This window comes from Taudactylus pleione, unplaced genomic scaffold, assembly GCF_031769625.1.
Source record: "Taudactylus pleione unplaced genomic scaffold, aTauple2 ptg000121l, whole genome shotgun sequence".
Lineage (NCBI taxonomy): Eukaryota > Metazoa > Chordata > Amphibia > Anura > Myobatrachidae > Taudactylus > Taudactylus pleione.
The window spans coordinates 4,403,113-4,423,582 of NW_028284523.1; the positions used below are offsets into that span (position 1 = coordinate 4,403,113).

Genomic DNA, 20,470 nt, shown 5'->3' on the forward strand with positions numbered 1-20,470 from the left:
TTGGAGCATGTTTGAGCATGGCATCTTGGCAAATGGGGGTTTTATTTAGATGTTTTGTGCATAGTCTTATTGGAAATGGGATGCTTAACTAAATGGATTCTCTCATGACCTAATGTTAAATTTGGATGGTGTCTAGATGGTTTGGGCTCGGCCTCATGGGCAATAGGCTGCTGTCTTGGGTTGGGTGGGTTTTGAACATGACCTAATTTATACAAATTAGCAAATGATAAATTTAAACATACAAAATATTGTCCAATAGTATATTTAATGGCTATATATCTCATTGCCTAATTACAGCTTGTATTGTAGCTTTCAATGACGATATTGTAATACCTGCACATGAAAACTTCTCCTATATGACCAAACACTATATATATATATATGTGTGTGACATCACATGCAGCATATGCCACAGGCCCCTCCGGCAGGGAGCGAGTTAATCCTTGCAACATGTATCCACGTTTAATATAATTGCAATGAAGACCTGACCAGCGGGGAGTTAACATTCTTTAAACAAACAGCTGTGAGCAGGGGTAATTCAATAATGACCTGCGCATTCACTTTATTAAATTAATCAGGTTCCCGGTCACTGCATTAGGTTATAGAGAAATGTCAGTATTGAGAGGATCGTGTTGTGTATAAACCTGTGTTTTGCTGAATTTGGAAAATTTTATAAGCTTCAAATTAATTTTACTGTAAGAATATTATTTTCCCAGTTAAACAGATCAGTCAGTCTCATAAATGGGAGTAACTCCATCCTGAAACTACACAACGCTCTTCTCAGAGAAGGAAATTCCCCGCTCCTCGTAGTCTGTGGTAATTTCGTATTTCTATATTTTCAGCAAAACGTATGGATGCACTCCAATGAAGCAGTGCCACCTGGTGGCCGAAATCTTCCTGGTGTGTTTTACCCAGTAACCAGCTCCTCACGGACTGTGTAGAACACTAACATTTCCAAGCGCTAATGAAAACAATCACAATATTCCAGTTTGACAATATTTACTAACATAAGTTATTTAAAAGAAAAATTATAAAAATATTAGTGTTTCTTTGCAATATGTTTGTGGCTCCAGCACATCTTTCTCTCATTCATAAAGAAACTGTGGTTAAACAGAATGATATATAATATTTGGATATTTTCATACACAAAGAAGGGTCACACTCTGACAAAATACAGTAAAAAAAATATCTTTAGTTGAAAATAGAGAAAAATACATTTTTCGTGGCAGTTTTCTATCCACTAAACACATATTGTACCTACTTTGTATTACATAACATTCACTACCTGCAGGAATAGCCTTACTCTGGGCTCTGTGCCAGTTCACAGAGACATTTTAATTACTGGCTACCAAAACACTATTGTCTCCTGAAATTACCCTTGTTGGCAAGAATAACTCAGGGATCTGGCTGCCAGGAGCCCCCCAGAGTACACATATGTCACTAGGATTGATGGTCATCTTCTACAGTGTATTATTAAACAATTGCTTGTGACTCTGAGTGACACAAGGAAGAAAAATGATTTACATATAACTGTAGCGCTGCCGGAGATTATAAACCTATCTACAATATAGATGAAGCTTAATATGGTCCAGTTCATCCTCTGGACATTGTATTGGGGGGAGGGGGAGTTATGCTAAATTCAAGAAGCATTGGTCTCACTGCCCAATGTTTTTTTTTGTACTAAAACTATAGGTTCTGCGGTACTTGTGTACTTTACGGACTCATTGGAGAGAGAACCCAATGAATGTTTTAAATGGTACTTGTGTACTTTACGTACATAAGTACCGAAAGTTGTCCCCACCTACAGAAGAAAGTTGTCCGTCGCAGGATCGCTGCGCTCGCCACTCTTCGGGCTCGGGGGCTCGCTATGCTCGTCACAGGGTTATATTCCCCCTTTATGCCCACTTGGATGGTAAGGAATGACGCTGGACACTGGGAATGACGCTGGACACTGGCTGATGACGTCAGGGTCCTCTCCGTGAAGGGGATTTAGACATTACCATGATTGATAATAATAATGAGTGTAGGACACTTGGGTTCTCTCTGCAATGAGTCCGTAAAGTACACAAGTACTGGTTCTGCCAACTTGTGCCACATGGTCCATTATGAATGTTCTCAGTCAGTGGGGACTAAACACCTAAATATAAGGTCCTGGGGGAGATGTACTAAGTCTTGGAGAGTGATAAAGTAGAGAGAGATAAGGTATCAATCCTGTCATTTTTCAAATACAGCCTGTAAAATGACAGGAGCTGATTGGTTGGTACTTTATCTCTCTCCACTTTATCACTCTCTGAGGCTTAGTGCATCTCCCCCTTTATGCTTTATACAGGTTGTGTTATAAAGCCTCGTATATAGGTGTATAGTTATCACTGAGAACATTCATAATGAGTCATGTGGCACACAATGGCCAGGTAGAGATATAAGATAATAATGGACCATACCTATAGACGGGGAGCATGATATTTTCTTATTTGTGTAGCCACTGGGCAGTCATTGTGCTTGAGTAAAGGATTTACAATTACCCCTTAGTAAAATTGTGTGAACCGTTCTCTACCATCAGGTTGATGCTTGCACACAATTTACACCAGACTGACCAATATCGCTGATTACATCGCTATATACATGGGAAGAAAACTATGGCGGATGTCACTAAGGGCTCTATTTACTACAATCCGCATATTGAATGCGGATTGTAGTGTGATATTACCGAGTGAATTCGCATTGCGAATTCAGGTAATATCACAGGGATTTACTATAAATCCCTTGCAGGGACAGAGCTTGCGATAAAGCTCTGTCCCTGCGGATCCCATCCGCACTCTAGTCGCGGTATTTTCGGAAAAAATACCGCGACTAAGAGCCCGCGCATGCGCCGACCGACCACCGCTACTACCCCCCACCGACGCTAAGCCCCGCCCCCCGCGATCGCGGACCCCCGCGACCCCCCCCTCCCTTCATTACACTTACCTGCATCCTCCTGGCCTCCGGTGGTCTTCTCCGGGCTTCCCGATCAGGTGATCTCCCATACTGCACTGGGGCTCGATCACCTGATCACCGGGCCCCAGTGCACTGTGGGAGACCAGCTGACTGGAGAGGAGCCATCAACGGAGGCCCGATCACCGGTCCCTGGATTCAGGTAAGTGAAAAAAAAAATGTTTAATTTTTTTTTTCTTTTTTTTACAGCAATCAGCTTGCGGTCTGCTTAGACCACATAGCTGATTACTGGTACCGGCTCCCGCCTCTGCTCTCCCCGTTAGAGCAGAGTGGGAGCCCGGTAACCGGGGGAGACCCTGGATAACGCCACCTCCAGGTGGCGTTATTATCACAGGGCTTCCCCCGGTATTTTTTTACAATTTATTTTTAGTAACTTGCACACAGATCACATTTCCCATTACAATTATGGGAAATGCGATCTGCTTTACTAAAAATAAGTGATACTGGGGGTTGGAGTAGAATTTTACTAATTCTACTCCAATTGCCCTGTAATAAATACAGGTGAAACTAAAATAATGTGAAAAGGGTGTGAAAACACCCTTTTTCACTTTATTTTAGTAAAAATAATGTTAATAAATAGAGCCCTAAATATCTAGTCAGGAACTTTTAGATATTAAAACTGATAGGACATGTGATTAGATGATGGCAATTATCTCACCATACATGTGCGTATTCTCTACAGCTATCTGCACTTGCTGCTCTCCCCTAGGCCCTAGCACTGAACAGCCACTTGTTAGATTTTTCCACACATATGTGAGGCCGAATTGGTCAAAAGTCCAGGCACTTGGGACAAGCCTCTGGATCTGTCTCTGTTCTGGAGTCTTTAGAGTATTGAAAGACACAGAAAGTGCCTGAAATGGCTTCTAGCTTACAATCAGTGGCACAGCAAACGTAAAGATGTGTGTGAGAGTACTCATCTATCAGTATTTGTTACTGGCTCAGAGCGGATGCTCCAGCTTTAGTTTATAAGCATTGGCTTTACCAAACCAGAGCAAGTGGACCACGTGATGCCTTCCCCCAATGCTCCAGCCACACTGTACACATGAGAAATGACTCTGTCCAACCACATCCAGCGCTGTGTTTAACTTGGTAACGTGATAGGACCAGCCGTGGGCTATGAGGTAGTGTCTCACCAAGTGTCATGGTATTCTATTAACCCGGATACGTGATAGCTAGTGTTGTCGCACGTTACTGTGTTCAGCAATTCGAAAATGAGAAAAGCAGATTGCTGTCCACACAAATACCTTTCCCCTTACATAGTGCAGCCAGGAAATGTGCATGTGCCAGAGCTGTATAATGAGCGCTCTGATCCAATCAGCTGGCAGCTGTCTACCTGCCAGTCTCAGTGGCCGTTTGTGTTTCAGAGATAGCGATAGAGATAGCTGCTGTTCATCACACAGGTCACTTTCTACAACCTGACATTTAATAATTGTCTCTTTTGACATTTTGTTTATTAATCATGCCATTATATTTTTACCACGTGTTATCTTTGTAAAATAGTTTTGTACATCCTTTATTTTGAAATAAAACTTAAAACTGTTATTTTGGGATAAAGTGAACAGGCAGGAGCCCCCTAGAATCTTCTCAGACCCCCTTGGGGTATCACCACAAAGCCAGAACCATTATTTAATCTAAACACAAGTCCTCATCCATTCTGCCAAGTACATAAATATAAGGATATACACGTTGCCAAGCTGTAATAATATCTGTTTTATTGTCCTTTGTTACTATAACATTTTAATACAGTCCAGCATTATGTGCTGAAATCTTTCCCATATTGTGTTTGTATTCTGTTAATTAAGCTTTTATTTTTGGTAACACATTATACTAAATTATTATTATACTTTTTAATACAAATAGAAGCATATGACTTGTTGCTGAGTAGACATTGGTACTCCAATGTCTGAGAGGTATCTTACCATTTCTTTATGATGCCTGATTGTGGTTCTTTGATCTCGGCAGAGTGTGTGATCATGTTGCTTTTTACTCTTTATTCAGGACACAATAATTGTATCTCCGTAGCGATAATGTATAGTAGTAGATATGTAATATATTTATGTGCTGTCCCGCATTTCTAGGAATGTGACCAGATACACATAGACGACGTGTCTTCAGATGACAATGGACAAGATTTGAGGTGAGACAGTTGGGAAGCTGCCTAGTAGGATGTTATCATGTAACTCGTCCTTACACTTTTATTATTTAAATTAACATCCACAAATCATATAAAATAAATCAAAAGCCAGTAAAACGTCCCTAAAAGAAATGACATATTCTAAACATGCAAACTCATAGAACAATGGCCTGAATCCTTTTCATAACTTAAAAGAAACATCATGAAGTAGTTTGTTTTATTATATATGTTTAATATCATCTCACATGCTGCGGTAATGATGCCCATTATATGGGAGGAGTCAATGTATTGCCATTCAAACCCATTGTAAGTCTTGCAATATGTCTTTCCTGAGAAGTTACGGCATTGACTGACATATTATTCTGTCATCATTTATTTTCTCTGACAGCTGGAATAATTATTGTAGGTTTCCCAATCAGATAAGAACATGTTTATACTCTGTGATGTTTGATCAGTGATTGACCATAACCTTTCTAAATACCCTGCACCCATATTTTTTTTAACTTACCTGTCCGTGGTCCCGCGCCAGGTGTCGGCGCTGCTCAGAACACGGGAAAATGGCCGCTGCAGCAATTTTTCTGGTGTTCTACGCATGCGCAATAGACTCCGGGCACAGTCTAGTGCCCAGAGTCTACAGAACGCTGGAAAATCACCGCCGCGGCCATGTTTCCTGCGTTCTGCGCATGAGCAGTAGACTGGGCACACTCTAGTGCCCGGAGTCTACTAATGCTCCGGTGGCTGGCCAGCCGCGTCAGTCGGTTGCCGGCCACCGGGGGGAGAGGAGGGGGCCCCGCACTGGGGGTGCACACGGGCCCCCTCCTCTGTTAAGATGCCCCTGACCCGTGCCCAACCCTGCAAGCTAGCCATGGCGGATCCCTGGGTCACCAGACCCGGGTTGATCCATTTACAAAAATCCCGGGTTGATGCGCGTTCAAGTGCAAAAACCCGTGATTTTAATGTTAGTGTAAAAGGGGTATTAGTCACCTATCCTATTGACTGATGGGAAGAATCAGCACTCGCAGATATAGGTAACAAAAAGCAGTTACATTTATTGAAATAGACTTTGGGCTCTTACTTATGCTGTATATTTTTCAATAAATTTGACTTTTTTTTCACCTTTATCTGTGAATGCTGATCCGTCCTATCTATTATTAGAATAGGTGAGTGTATCACAATTTTTATGGATCTTGCACAATGGTATTAAATGGCTATTTATCTGTATCAAGTGCTATATCTTACCCCCAAACATTTGTCTATATCTATATATATCCTCAGTACGTAAGGCACCCTAACGGTCCAGGTTTTATGGATAATCATGCTTGGGCACAGGTGACAGGGCTTGATTCAGAGATGGACGCAATTGAGATTTTTACACAGATCTAACTATTTTTTTGCTATTGCGCATGCGTTAAAGTCGAACTGCGCAGCGTAACAATTGTTTGGTGTTTCCGCAAACACATTTTCCAACTATATAGTGGTACCCCTTCCCAATCTACATACTACACACATAGGGGTGAGTGCAGTAATCTTTCTATATTTCTTAAGTGACAGGTATACAGCGTTTGGTGTAGGTAACGGGGGTTGGTTAGAAAAACACAGACATGTCTGACTGTTTAAACACTGTTACATGGGCGTGCATAAATTAGCCATTGCGATCTCCTACGTAGTATGCGACCTCTCTGAGTGCCCGGAGAGCCGCTGTAAAAGAGACAGGCAGATCTGCGGTAAGGGTTGCCTGGCTGGTCGATGTTACCGATATTTACGCTGGTACGTGACGTCGGACACATATGAGAAGGCAGCAGTGGGCGTCCCCATGCTCGGGTAAGCTTTGGAACTATTGGCATATTTTTGCAGCTGTGGTCCATGTGAAATCGCAGCTGTGAACGCATTAACGTCCATCTCTGAATCAGGACCTTAATTAGTAGTCAATTTGATTTAACCATCTGTGCTCAACCATGGTTATCCTTAAAACCAGGACCGTTAGGGTGCCCTGAGGACCGAGTTTGGGAACCTCTGTATTATATCTCCTGCAGGACACTTCACAATCGCCCATTTTTCAATGTCATGGAAGTCTCCTTTTATAGCCATGCTAATCAGAAATATAGACAACCAGGACAGACCAGCATATTAGTACATATCCTTGACCATGCGGGGACCTTCTTTGCTTAATTAACACAATAGTTACACCTGTGTGGAAACCCCAGTTTTTAATATGCTTAGTGACTCTCATTTAGTCAGGTGTTTTAATTTTTCTGATTAGAAGTCAGAAAAGAGCAAGGTGTTATACCAGCATTGTTAGACACTTATTACCGTTCTAGATGGAGTTCAGAGAATGTGTGTTCACTCTGTCTGGATTTTAATTGAACTAACACCCTCCTCCCATTTTCTCTCCCCAGCACATATAACTTTTCTGCAGATGGTTTCCACAGTTCAGCTGCTGGAGCAAATCTCTGTCTGGGATCAGGGGTCCACGGGGGAGTTGACTGGATGAGGAAATTAGCGTTTCGCTACCGAAGAGTGAAGGAGATGTACAGCACCTACAAAAACAATGTTGGAGGTGGGTGAAACATATAATTGATGTTTGAGACTATTTCAAATATGGTGTATTTCCTTTCCAGACCTTTGTTCCCATTTTAATCAATAATCTATTATTAGCCCCGGACAGTGGGTCTGATCTTTTGGTCTTCTGAGCCAATGCGTAACGACCTGTATGAAGGCTAAATTGGCCATTGCAGCCACTCTGAGGGCCACAGCTTCCAGGAAAACCCCAGAATGTGGCCTGAGGACCACAGCATCCAGGTAGCCCCAAACACCCTTAATGATGTGATGTTTCCACGCTATTACAACAGCAACGCACCCCCTCACAGCTAATTGCATTTACCGCCATGTATATATGTTTTATATTGCCTCCAAAATGCCACGTGCACATGATATATCTGACGAGAGGAAAACTCAATTCTAAATATTTTGGAATATAGTTATAATACACGCTGTCATTTATAAAGTTCCTTAAAGGAAAGTGGCTGCTTCGGTCTAGAAATTACAGGGCTGAACACTATTAATGTATAGGAGACAATCATTTTCTGAATGTATTTAGTTTACAAGTATACACGTGCATTTGGAGTACGTGATATTGACATGATAATAAAAACTATAATAATTGCCCAATGGGCCAGACCCTGAAGAACACCTGCAGTCTTTGTTTACATTTTCCTCACCTATAACCCCATTTCATTGCTCCTGAAAATGGCCCCACTGTTTGCTAACATGCATGCATACAGTGGTGTAACTACCGTGGGTGTAAGGGATGCAGCTTCTATGCTGCCGAGCTGCCTGTGTGGCCTGCCACTCCCCCTGCACCCAGTCACGTATATATGGTGGGCCGGTCCGGTCAGGGTCATAGAGGGTGCCTGAGTGTCAGCAATGTTGATTTGGTGCCGGCCCGCCTACTGATTACAGCTGGTGTACTGGCGGGAAGTCATGGAGAGACAGCGCCACCGGTAGTGGTGGCTACAGCTTGGCTGCCAGTCCATGAGCTTTGATTGGCTCACAACCAGTGCCAGATTCTAATTTTACCAGCGCTGTCTGTTTATGTCTGCCGCTGCCGGTGCGCCAGCTGTAATTAGCTGGCGTCCTGGCCCCAAATCCACACCTGCTGGCTGCTGATGGCACACAGTGGGAGGCGAGAAGTTGCTGGAGGGACACAGGGAGGTGAATTGCTGGGGGGGGATAATGTGTAAGGGGCACTACCAGGGGCGCCGAGAGGGAGGGGGAGCGGGTACTACTTACCTAGGACCAGGCTTGCTGGAGGGGCCTGGCGAGGGCTGCACTGGGAGACTACTTGCAGTCTCCTATGCCTGTGAGAGGAGAGATCACACTGATCGTGCCCCCCACTGGTTATGCGCCGGACTGAAGGGCTCACAGCGCCCCCTACCCAACCTGAAAAAAAAAAATCTTTTTTTTTCTAAGGGAGTGTGGCCACGCCTCTCATGATTAGGCCACACACCCCTTTACACCAGGGCCCCACACGGCTGTCGGCGCCCTTGGTCACTACTATTGTGTTGAATAATGTGTTATATGGGGCATAATCTGTAAAGGGCATTACTGTGTGATATAATGTGTAAGGGGCATTACTGTGTAGGGTAAGGGGCATAATGTATAAGGGGCACTACTACTTTGTGGCAGAATGTGTATAAGGGGTACTGCTGTGTGGCATAACCTGAATGGGCTCTGTATGGCATAACCTGAATGGGGTATGTGTGTCTTAACATGAATGGGCTCTGTGGGGGGGCAAATCTATGTTTTTTTTACCTCTTGGGGGGCCCTTTTAAGATCTTGCTAAAGTTCTAGTTACACCTGTGCATGCAAACACATAGGCTCTGGATTTAATATGAACTTGCATGAGTCATCAATTTGCTCAGACTGAGTTTAAAAGGATACATTTGTAGCTTTCTCACAGTTTTTTGGCAGATTGCCAATTTCCACTGAAACCAGCCCCAATTTAAGAGTGCCCCTATTTTTAAGGTTTGTGTGACAGCGTGTGGCCCTGATGAAGTTCAAACCTAGGCAGAAACCTTATTCTGGTCAAACTACACCACCATGTCAAATTTGATTAAGCTAGGTCCAAAATTCTGTCCTGGCAGACTGACAGACAGACACGCTTTCTAGCTTATAATATAGATATCACTGCTGACTGTTGCAGCATAACACTTGTGATATATATTATATCACTGCTGGTTGTTGCAGCACAGTATTAGTGATATATATATAAAATTCATTGGTTTGTTTGTTTATTTGTTATGCATTTGGACACCCCTACACCGATTGGAATTAAATGAATGTGGGGTGGTCCAGTTGTATCCTGGTCAGGTTTAGGGGGGGTTAGGGTCCCGGTTGGACCTCCTGTTGGTATATGCAGGCCACAACTTTGATGCGGGGAGACTGATGTGAGCCTTCCACTAGATGGATTTGGACGAAAACTTAACAGAGTGGTAACATTGGATCCCAGAAAATATACTAGGGGATTGCGATCCCGATCAGACCTCCTGTTGGTGTACGCTAGGCAGAACTTTGACCCGGTTAGCCTGTTCTGGGTCTTCAACTGGATGTATTTGGATGAAAACTTCACAGAGGAGTGGTAATTGCTCTGGGATGCCTAATGGAGTGGTTGGGGTCCCGGCCGTACCTCAAGGCGGAGTGCGCCAGGCATAACGTTTTCCCAGGGAGCCTGTTCTGGGCCTTTCACTGGATGGATTTGAACGACATCACATAATGTGGATGAAAACTTCAGAGTGATAACACTGGATCACCTCGCGTTGGTTAATCGGTGCAGGGGTGTCCGAATGCATAGCCAGACAAACAAACACACAACTAAACTAACAAACAAACAGACCAATGAATTTTACATATAAGATATCCCTGCCATATGCGGCAACTCAGCATTAGTTTGTTATATCACTGCAATCTGCTGCAGCATAGCATTACTTGTATGTTATATCACTGCAATCTTATTAAGGATAGCATTAGTAACATGTTATATCACTGCTATCTGCTGTTATCTGACAGCTGTCTTCCGCACCATAGCATTACTTATATGTTATATCATAGCCATCTGCTTCAGCACAACATTAGTTTTATGAAGCAACGGTTACTACCCTCTTGTATGAAAGGGGGCTGCCGCTGCTGGTCCGGAAGGCCGGATCCCGGCACCTACACAATGGATGTGGCAGGCACTGGGACCTACGCATACACACAAGCGGCAGTGGCACCTCGCATGCGCATAACATCGGCTACTAGAGACTGCATCGGCTACAGCCCCTAGAAGCCTGGACTGGCCTCTGTATGTGACTGGCAGGTAGCGCTTCCAAGACCAAAGTCAGTCACAGTGGTGCCAGTGCCGTCATGACTACAACTGACTCACTGAAGTGGCGGTTTTTACTTGGGGGGCTGCAGCCCCTAGGTATAATCTGCCACTGGTTACTGTATATGTTACATGACTAATGTCTGTTGCAGAATAGCATTAGTTAAGAAAAGGTGCACTATTTATCCATGTAATCACACTAGTTATTTGGAATATCTTTAAATATTTACATTGTTTATACCAACTACTGATCAGCTTGAAACGTATAGTATTTAATTGCTTTTGCCAACACAATAAATACTTTGCTGAAGCTCTAAAATCTCCGTAAATACATGTAATGTTATTATTGTGTTTAATTGGTTCCATGTATTTCTATTGCGCATATGTTGCAAACCTGTGTAGATTTTATTTAATTTGCCTCCAATACATGTTAAATGCCAAAACAGAACTTAGTAGTTTTTTTGAGAAGTTTTCAAAATTTCTAGGACTGTCATGTACTACCAACGTCCATCTGCAAGAAATGAATGAATAAACTCTAAAGAATGATGGTTTTGTTACACCAGGATACAAGGGCCAGAGATCTTGCTGCTGGAAGCCCTAATTCCATTAGCAAGCAATGAAGAGGTTAATTCCATTTAATTAGCATATTAAACAGCGTTTGCAGAGATTCGCTGCACAGGGATTTCATGGCTAAATCTCATCAGTGCTCTAAACCTGCATTACTGCACACACCAAGCTCTAGCCACTGCCATGCTATAAGGCTCATTGCCATCTCTCCTTTCAGCTCATTTGTCTGTCTACAATACTTAACCCTTAACATGCATATTTTGTTTGGAGTATATAAGATAATGACGGGTAAGAAACTATGAGCATCCTAAGACAAAGTACCATATAGCTTCATCAGTGTCTGATGCACAGATGACGGAGACAGGGTATCTATTCAGCCATCTATGCAGCTGACACTCATGTAGAACTTGTTACAGATAAAATACTGTGCTATTTGATATTCTTTGGCAGAATTATGAAGAAAAACAGAGACCAGTTTATGTCAGATGTCTGCTTAGAGTAACATTAGTAGCACTGTGTCATTAGCCCAGAAGGACACTGTACCGCAGGTTTGGTTTAGCGGAAATCACTATAAAATCTAAAGAAATTCAGGAACAGTGATAAAGGGTCTTAACAATTATTTATTATTTATTTATTAACAGTTTCTTATATAGCACAGTATATTCCGTTGCACTTTACAATTGGAAACAACATTAATAGAACAAAATTGGGTAATAATAACATGTCTTTATTGCAGAATCTACTTAATTTGATTAACTTGGTTTGTTATAATACTGGTTTGACAAGTATTCTGTCACCTTAGGTTTAATAGGTGCCCCCAAAAGAGAAACGTGGCTTCAACTACGGGCAGAAATGGAAGCCCTGACTGATCTATGGCTGACACATGCTCTGAAGGCCCTGAATCTCATACATTCCAGGTGAGCAGGAATGATAAACGATATACATTGAAAGCATGCTATCATATATATGTCATGCTGTGGGATAATGCTAGGTTTCCTCTGGTTCCCTTGTTGTTATAACTAGAGTTGTGCGCCGAACCATTTTTGCTGGATTTGGATTTGGCTCTGCTTCGTCGTCCGGTTTTGGATTTGGATTTGCCAAACCACTGTGACTGGTTTTGGATTTGGATTAGCATTTTTGTTTGGTCCCTAGAGTATTATTAACCTCAAACTGCGTTGATCACAGGGCTTATAGAGGCACATGAAGAAATCGCACTAGGATAAAGCGCACCAAACAGTACAAACGACAGAACTACAGTATATTATATTTTTCTGTTTTTGAACTTGCAGCTCAGGTCAAACTGCACGGATTACAGGGTTTATAGCGGCATGTGAAGAAAGCGCACTAGGGTAAAACGCACCAAACACTTCCAATTACAGCAGAGTACAGTGCAGCATACAGCAGCATGCAGCGTGCCCCCTATACACGGTCACTTTATATACAGCACAGCCATTTGTGAGTCCGGAGTCTCAGGACAGCTAATACAGCAGAGTACAGTGAAGCACACAGAAGCATGCAGTGTGCCCCCTATACACAGTAGTACAGCCACTTGTGGACACATCACAACCTGAGCCAATACAGCAGAGTATAGCCACTCGCGGACACAGCACAGCCTGAGCCAATACCATAGAGTATAGCACAGCAAACAGCAGCGTGCATCACGGTGAAATGGCGCTGAGTCCTGGCCGCGTCGCCTTATATAGAATCCAAGTCCATCGAGAATCCAACGCCGGCAGGGTGACGTTCGGCCTCAAAGTGGGATCCGAGGCCGGCAGGAATGGACTCGTATCCCCACTGTTCCTTGAGGTTCGGATTCCTTGGAATCCGGGCTGCACAACTCTAGTTATAAGACTACAAATCCCTGTATGCCAAGCACAATTATTCAGACCTGATTTAGTTCAGAGTCAGACATTTTGTTCTGTCATGTGAATTTGTATTTAAGGTTTGAAGATTTCATATTATTGATAGCATTTACATCTGTCTTGTTTCCTTTTCAGGCCAAACTGTGTGAATGTGCTAGTCACCACCACCCAGCTCATACCGGCCATTGCCAAAGTCCTTCTGTATGGGCTGGGTGCCGTCTTTCCCATTGAAAATATTTACAGTGCAACAAAGACAGGTACAGTTCTTGTCCTTCCCAGCAGCTGGCCATTGGTGTCAGATAAAGAGCAAGTGTATGTGTATATGCACATGTGGTATTCTGATTACCAGTAGATTAAATCAGGAACACTATATACTAAGGATCATGTCTAAAAACATTTTCACTGAAATATATGTAAAGAATGAGTAGATTGACAACAGACACTTGCACACTCTGCTTGTTGTACACTTGTGCTTGTGTCATAGACCTGCCCCATTTGCACTAATTGGTTGGTTCCTCTGTAGTTCTGTAAGTGCTGAAATGTCTGTCTGTGCAGGGAAGGAGTGTTGCTTCGAGAGGATAATGCAGAGATTTGGAAGGAAAGCAGTGTATGTTGTAATTGGAGACGGTGTGGAAGAGGAACAGGCAGCGAAAAAGGTAATTTACAGTACAGCCGCGTGATCTCTTCTAGCGATAAACCCTCATTTCTAACCTCCGCCTGAAACATGATGATTTGGTTCCTTCTGTTGTAAAAAGTGGCAGTTCCAGAAGTATCCTGAGCAATTTCCTCTAGCAAATCCCTCTACTTTCTTTTTGCTGTCCCCTGATGACGCCCGTTTCCTACCAGGCCATTCCCAGAATAGAACAGGTACTTTACAGTGTCCTAAAACCCAATTTACCCCCCTCCCCCCCAAAATAAATTCTTTTTATTATTAAACACGCACAAGAGTCAGTATTGCTACAAAGATTATGGCAGCTCCCTCGGGAATGATTAAACCGCTCTGATATGTTCTGTTACTGCTCCCCACACGTATCTCAACACATTTAGTGGCTGCATTACTGAGCATCAAAATAGTTCACTTACTGACTGGGGACTGTGCAGTTTTATTAAACAATATATTATAACCCAGAGACCCTGGACTCTATTTGTAATTTTATTAGTTATGTTCATTTAGCCAGGCCCCACCAGTTTAGCTGCACACTGTTAATATACAATCGCGGGGAGAGGAGAGAATGTATGGGTTCTCTTTCATTCTGCATAGAATGGTTGCTCTCAGGCATGGGTAAACCGTGACGGATATTTTGCCCAGTGCCATTTCTGACCAGCATTTTATTTCATGTTATTTTTCAATATTAAATGTTTTTATTCAATTTCTATGTAAGCAGTGCCAGCTCCCGTCTGTAACTTCAGTGACAGATCAGATTTAATCCGCAGTTAGGTTATTATTGCCTTAAATATGATTGTGTAAAGACTGCTTACTATATATTCTGTTCTCTCACCAGTGCCAAACATTACTCACCTGTCTAAGGATCTGACACCTGAGCTGTAACTCTCAGCCTCCAATGAATATCACTTTCTCCTAGATAACTCTCCCCCCATCTATCAAATGAGAATTTCTGGTCATAGTAATTCAATCATTAAACCCTTAGCATAAGTAAACTATCACACTTTTTGCTGCCCAGGGATGGTTGACACATAATGTTTGTAAGAAATGAGAATGTTTACTTTTGGTTTCAAACCATTTACTTTGGATATAACTTATTATTTTATCTTGTATAATGAATCCTAAAAAAATCTTCATTTTTAAATGATTCCCCATTTTTTAGATTTTTTTTATGTAACCTATCCCCCGTACAGTACAATGTACGACAATATTACATTTTGTTTCAACATATGTTTTCTTCTTTAACAAAGAATTCACAAACAATGAAGGTACAGTATTTGTGACATGTCAGAAGACTGTAGCCATTAAAAAGGGGTGTGAATAGTTTGTTGGAGTATTGTTCCTTTACCATCAAAGCTATTTGTTATTCCCATGTTATAAGTACAATATTTTTTTATGCTGCCCTGATAACATTTAGAAGCTTTTAATCTACCGATGTATGTTCATTATCAAGTAATTTTAGTGAAATAAACACAGGATTTTTAAGCGCTTCAGTGTAAATAGAAGGAAGATCACTAATAGAATAGAATATATTAATAAAAAGATTTTAGAATTCTTTATGAAAACATAACATTTGACAATTCCACTGGGTAAATCATTAATAGTAATGATCCATTGGGTTATTATGATGCTATCTATACAAGAGAGACACTATCATTATGTAGTTCTAGTCTCCACGAGAGAACAGTCCTCCTATCTGGAATGTAATTCATGACATGTTTGCCTTTCCCACACAGCACAACATGCCATTTTGGCGAATCTCCTGCCATGCTGACTTGGAGGCCTTACAACATGCTCTGGAGCTGGAGTACTTGTAGCCAGCTCTCCTCACCGATCTCCACCGGCCACTCACACATGTCAACTGCCTGCAGCAGGCCAGCACAGGAACCCGGGGGGCATTGCTTTCCAAATAGCCCAGGACAACACATCTACGTCCATTTACGGACATGGCCTGTTCGGTGTCATCCCATTGGATCCTGCAGTTGATTATTTAATGAAGTGCTTATAGCTGAACCCGGACTAAAAGTGGCTGTTTATTTGCTACTCAGACTATTTATAAGCACAAAGAGACTTGATTTCACGGGTCAGACATGTTCCAGAATTCACGAGGAAAGGCCACTTTGATTTATTCTCTCTACTACTCAATTACCTTTCATAGGACATGATGGACAGAGGAGTCAAATAGCTGATTTTTTTTTTTTGTATTTTTTTTTTTGTCTAATTTATGGACTATTTTTTTTTTTGTCCTGTTATTATGCCCCTTTTACCTGTCATATGGGGCAGGCAGGTGTACATGGACCTTATTTAATAAATCTTTTTTTCATGGAAAGAACTGAGATTAGCTGCATTGTGTAAATTAGTTCTGGTTGATGATTATAATTCCCACTTGTATAGATGGTATGTGGACTCCGCATGTGTCTGCGCTGTGCCTTATGCGACCATCTCTGTTTTTTATATATAAAAGCAGTGTGTTGTCATGGAAGAAAGGCATTAAATAAAAAAAACTACGTTTACATTTTGGGGGAAGCTACACCTGCTTTGTGTCCTTATATTTACATTAATGTACTGTGAGGCTACAACAAAAACTGTCAAAAAAGTGTCCTGGAATTAATAAAACGATAGAATCTACAATATTCACTGTTGGCACTACTCTTAGGCGACATTAGGCCAATGGTTAGGTGGTGGCAGCATACTGAATGGTCAAATGCTTACCCTGACTATATTATATAATCAGTATATTCATACACATACCGCAAATGTACCATTTATAGCACCGGGCTCATCTTGTCTAGAGGCCAAGTATAAAAAAATGACCACCACTCCTTACTAGATTCACAGGTACACTATGCTGCTCAACATACCAATACAAATTGTACATATATAGGGTCTGATTTAGAGATGTACGCTAATACCACTGCACCTACGATCCATACGCAGCTGCTGTGCGAAGATATGCAAATGCCGTAGCCACCAGGAGGTGTATTGAGTCCAAGCATCTCCGCACAGAGACGCAGGGGCAGAACTATGGGATACAATGGAGGGGCCTGCCGCCGGGCTCCAGGTTTGAAGGGGCACCTCCTCCATTGTCCACAACATATTCACCCACTTAGGGCTGTAATTATGTACCCAGAGTGTACCCTCACGGCTGCCCAATACATGGCACCTCTTCCCAGCACCTGAGAAGCCACCATACACTAGTGGAGAGCTCCATGTCAGTCCCTCAGCTGCTGCCTTCGTCTATCTATAGCCTGTCTGCATACGAATTGTTAAATGACAGTGTCAGCGGCTGTGATGGGGGGGGCACCAAATTATAACTTGCGTCTGGGATGAACTTACGTCACTGCAGAGATGCATAGGTCGTAGATCATTCTATTATCACAGTTCTATGGCTACTCAAAATAGCCGCGGTAACTAAGTCACCAGAGCCATTTCTCTTGCAAATGGGATTGCAGACGCATGTGACACGCCCCCTAAATGGTCGCAACACCCCTACGTTCATTGCCGCAACTCCCCGTGATCTTCTCCTAAAGCTCCCTGACTGTCATACACACTGTGAGCAAATAGTCGCTGCAAGCAACCATGGTAATGTACCTTGATGCATGCGCAGTTTATCGATAATCGGCAACTGTGAAAATATTGTCATAACATGCATCTCTGATTCCAGCCCATAGTTCTTTATATAGTACCACTGTTTACAGAGATCTTGGATTGTTTAGATTAATATAGAGGCAAATGTTGTAAGAGTAACTCCACAAGAAGGCTTTTTGGCCAGGGTTTAGGAGAACCTAGACCAATGGTTAGGTGGTGGCTATATCCTGAATGAGTGACATAATGGTCTAGTGCAGGGGTTCCCAACCACAGTCCTCAAGGCACACTAACTGTCAAAGTTTTAAGGATAACCATACTTGAACACAGCTGACTTAATTAGTACCTCAGTTATTATGATTTAACTATCCATGCTTAACCATGGATATCACTAAAACCAGGACTGTTAGTGTGCCTTGAGGACCGAGGTTGGGAATAACTGGTCTAGTGCATGCTCTTACTATGTTATATAATCAATATATTTTATCAATAAAACACAAACAGCAAATGTACCATTTATAGCACAGGGCTCTTGCCTAGAGGCCAAGTATAAATAAATGACCACCACACAAAACTAGATTCTGCTATGCATGAGGTTCTCCTCAAAGGTACGCCAAGCTCGACGCTGTTACAATATTTTTATTGCAAACCAGTAGGCTCTTAAGTACATTTTCAAACTCAATAATTCATTATATGTCTGCAGATTTTCTGAAAATAAAAACTGAAAAATGCTGCTTGCATAAAATTTAACCCTGTGTGCTGTGGAAGCTCTAAGTTTTCAAATCTGAACTGTACTGCCCTAACAATTGGCTTTCAATTTGCCTCTTCCTGTGAATCATCAAAAAAGGTTAGCTTTTATTCATATAAGACTCTCAAAAAGCACTGATCATGCAGGTAAATACTGCAAGACAACCTGCTTTAGGCTGCTAAAAACTAAAGCAGGACAATGGTCCCAAGAACAAGGCCAAAGCAGCCCTGGAGTAGTTGAACAACAAAAAGGTGAAATGTTCTATAATGGCCAAAAGTCCAAATGTCAACTCAGTTGAAAGTCTGTGGCACTATTTGAAAATTGTTGTCTACAAGCATCATCCAACCAACCCAAACAGCCTGGAGCAAATCTGCAAGCAAGAGTGGGTAAAAATCACTCTAAATGTTGTACAAGCTTGTATAAAGCTTTCCCCAACAGACTTAGAGCTGGTATTGAAGCAAATGTGGTTCAGCAGCAACTGTAGACTAATAATGAATTATGACTGTTTATGTGTCATTTGTAATACAGACAAATGTATTTATTTTTTAAGGGGTTTCAATACTTTTGCAAGCCTCTGTATAGGTAAGTAGAACTTGTGAAGATGGCATGTGCAGAAGTTTGTTCACCTTGTCAGTCGTTGCTTAGTAAATCACAGCTTACATACACTGCCTGAAGAGTCTACTCTTGCTTTCAGATGTATTTCCAAATCTCAGGTCGGCAATGCACTGAGGGCCTGATTCAGACCTGGTCGCTCTGACAGAGCGCTCGCTCTGAATCCGGGCCGGGTTTTTTTTTTGGGCCGTTCGCATAGCTGTGGGTGACCACCCACAGCTACAGATACAGCCATGATGATGGTCGCGATGGTCAAGACCATCGCGACCATCGGGCTTGCGACGAGACCCTTGTGGTAGGGTCTCGTGGCCGCAAGCCCCAGAGAGATTTCAGCTCTAACAGAGCCGGAATCTCTCCACTGACATCACTCGTGTCAGTGGGGCCGCCCCCAAACGACAGGCGTTCTCATGGGAACACCTCCATTTTGGCAGCCACCCCCTGGCCCGCCCACCAAAGGGGGTGAGCTGTCACTCAACATCGACAGCTCGCCCCCTTTGTTGCGAGACCCGGAGCGACGGAGTGCCCGTCGCTAGCCGGGTCTCGCGCATGCGCACGACGGAGCAGTCTCCGTCGTGCGTATGCACTGTGGGCCACCATTGCGAGCGCTCAGCGCTTGCGACCGGGTCTGAATCAGGCCCTGTATTCTTCCCAACAGCTTTCAATAATGTTCAAGTTTGGGGACTATGAAAAACCTTATTTCATTCATGTAAGTACTTGCCTTCACGTGGTTTCATGTGGGCCTAAATATTGAGGCCTTAACAATAAAAAAAATCAGTAGAAGGGATCACTGAATGGAGCGGGATCACCGCAGCAGGGCATTTGGCCAGGGGCACTGAAATGTATGCACACAACTGTCCGTGTGTACCACTTTTTTTTGGTATAATTTCTAATTATAATAATTTGTTCCAGAAATGAGATAAAATTAGTGGAATAATACTAGAAATTAACAAACTAATCATTTTAAGAATATATACGCACTCACACAAACACACACGACATCATAGAGAACAACAAGTATACTGTACACAAGAGGACTTTTGTAAACAGAAAATGTTTATTCAATAGACGTATCTCAGCCGTGAAGCCCCCACACGACATCACTATATAAATACATGTTGATTTGTAGCAGTATAACGGTAGGAATATATGGAGGAAGAGGGTACAGAAATTTGCCGACATTGAGTTGTTTTTGGAGAAGGATATAAATTAAACTTTATTTACTTGACAGTATGTGAGTCCAGTACACGTATTAGACAGTACAAAGCTAGAGTCAACAACTATAGATCCAGAGATGTGACCAGTGGTCAGAGAAGTAAATATATATGTCCAGCTGATCTTATGAAGACCACGGTGATTGTCATTGTTGTTTACATTAGATAGAATGCAACTATTCCAATAGAACATTCAACAAGAATTGAAATGCTGACAAAGTAAATAAACAAAATAA

General features: G+C 42.3%; 1 protein-coding gene across 3 annotated transcripts in view; it reads left to right on the forward strand.

Moving 5' to 3' along the window:
* Window positions 1-16,640, forward strand: part of EYA2 (EYA transcriptional coactivator and phosphatase 2) — a 190,811-nt gene extending 174,171 nt beyond the window's left edge. For 2 of the 3 annotated variants that reach the window (XM_088472145.1, XM_088472146.1), the window contains 6 exons: window positions 5,070-5,128; window positions 7,522-7,682; window positions 12,355-12,469; window positions 13,550-13,671; window positions 13,970-14,070; window positions 15,815-16,640. In XM_088472145.1, the coding sequence (XP_088328271.1) occupies window positions 5,070-5,128; window positions 7,522-7,682; window positions 12,355-12,469; window positions 13,550-13,671; window positions 13,970-14,070; window positions 15,815-15,895 (639 nt within the window). In that variant the 3' untranslated portion in view covers window positions 15,896-16,640. The remainder of the gene's footprint in view (window positions 1-5,069; window positions 5,129-7,521; window positions 7,683-12,354; window positions 12,470-13,549; window positions 13,672-13,969; window positions 14,071-15,814) is intronic. The other variant, XM_088472147.1, reaches the window with a different exon arrangement.
* Window positions 16,641-20,470: the final 3,830 nt, after the last annotated feature.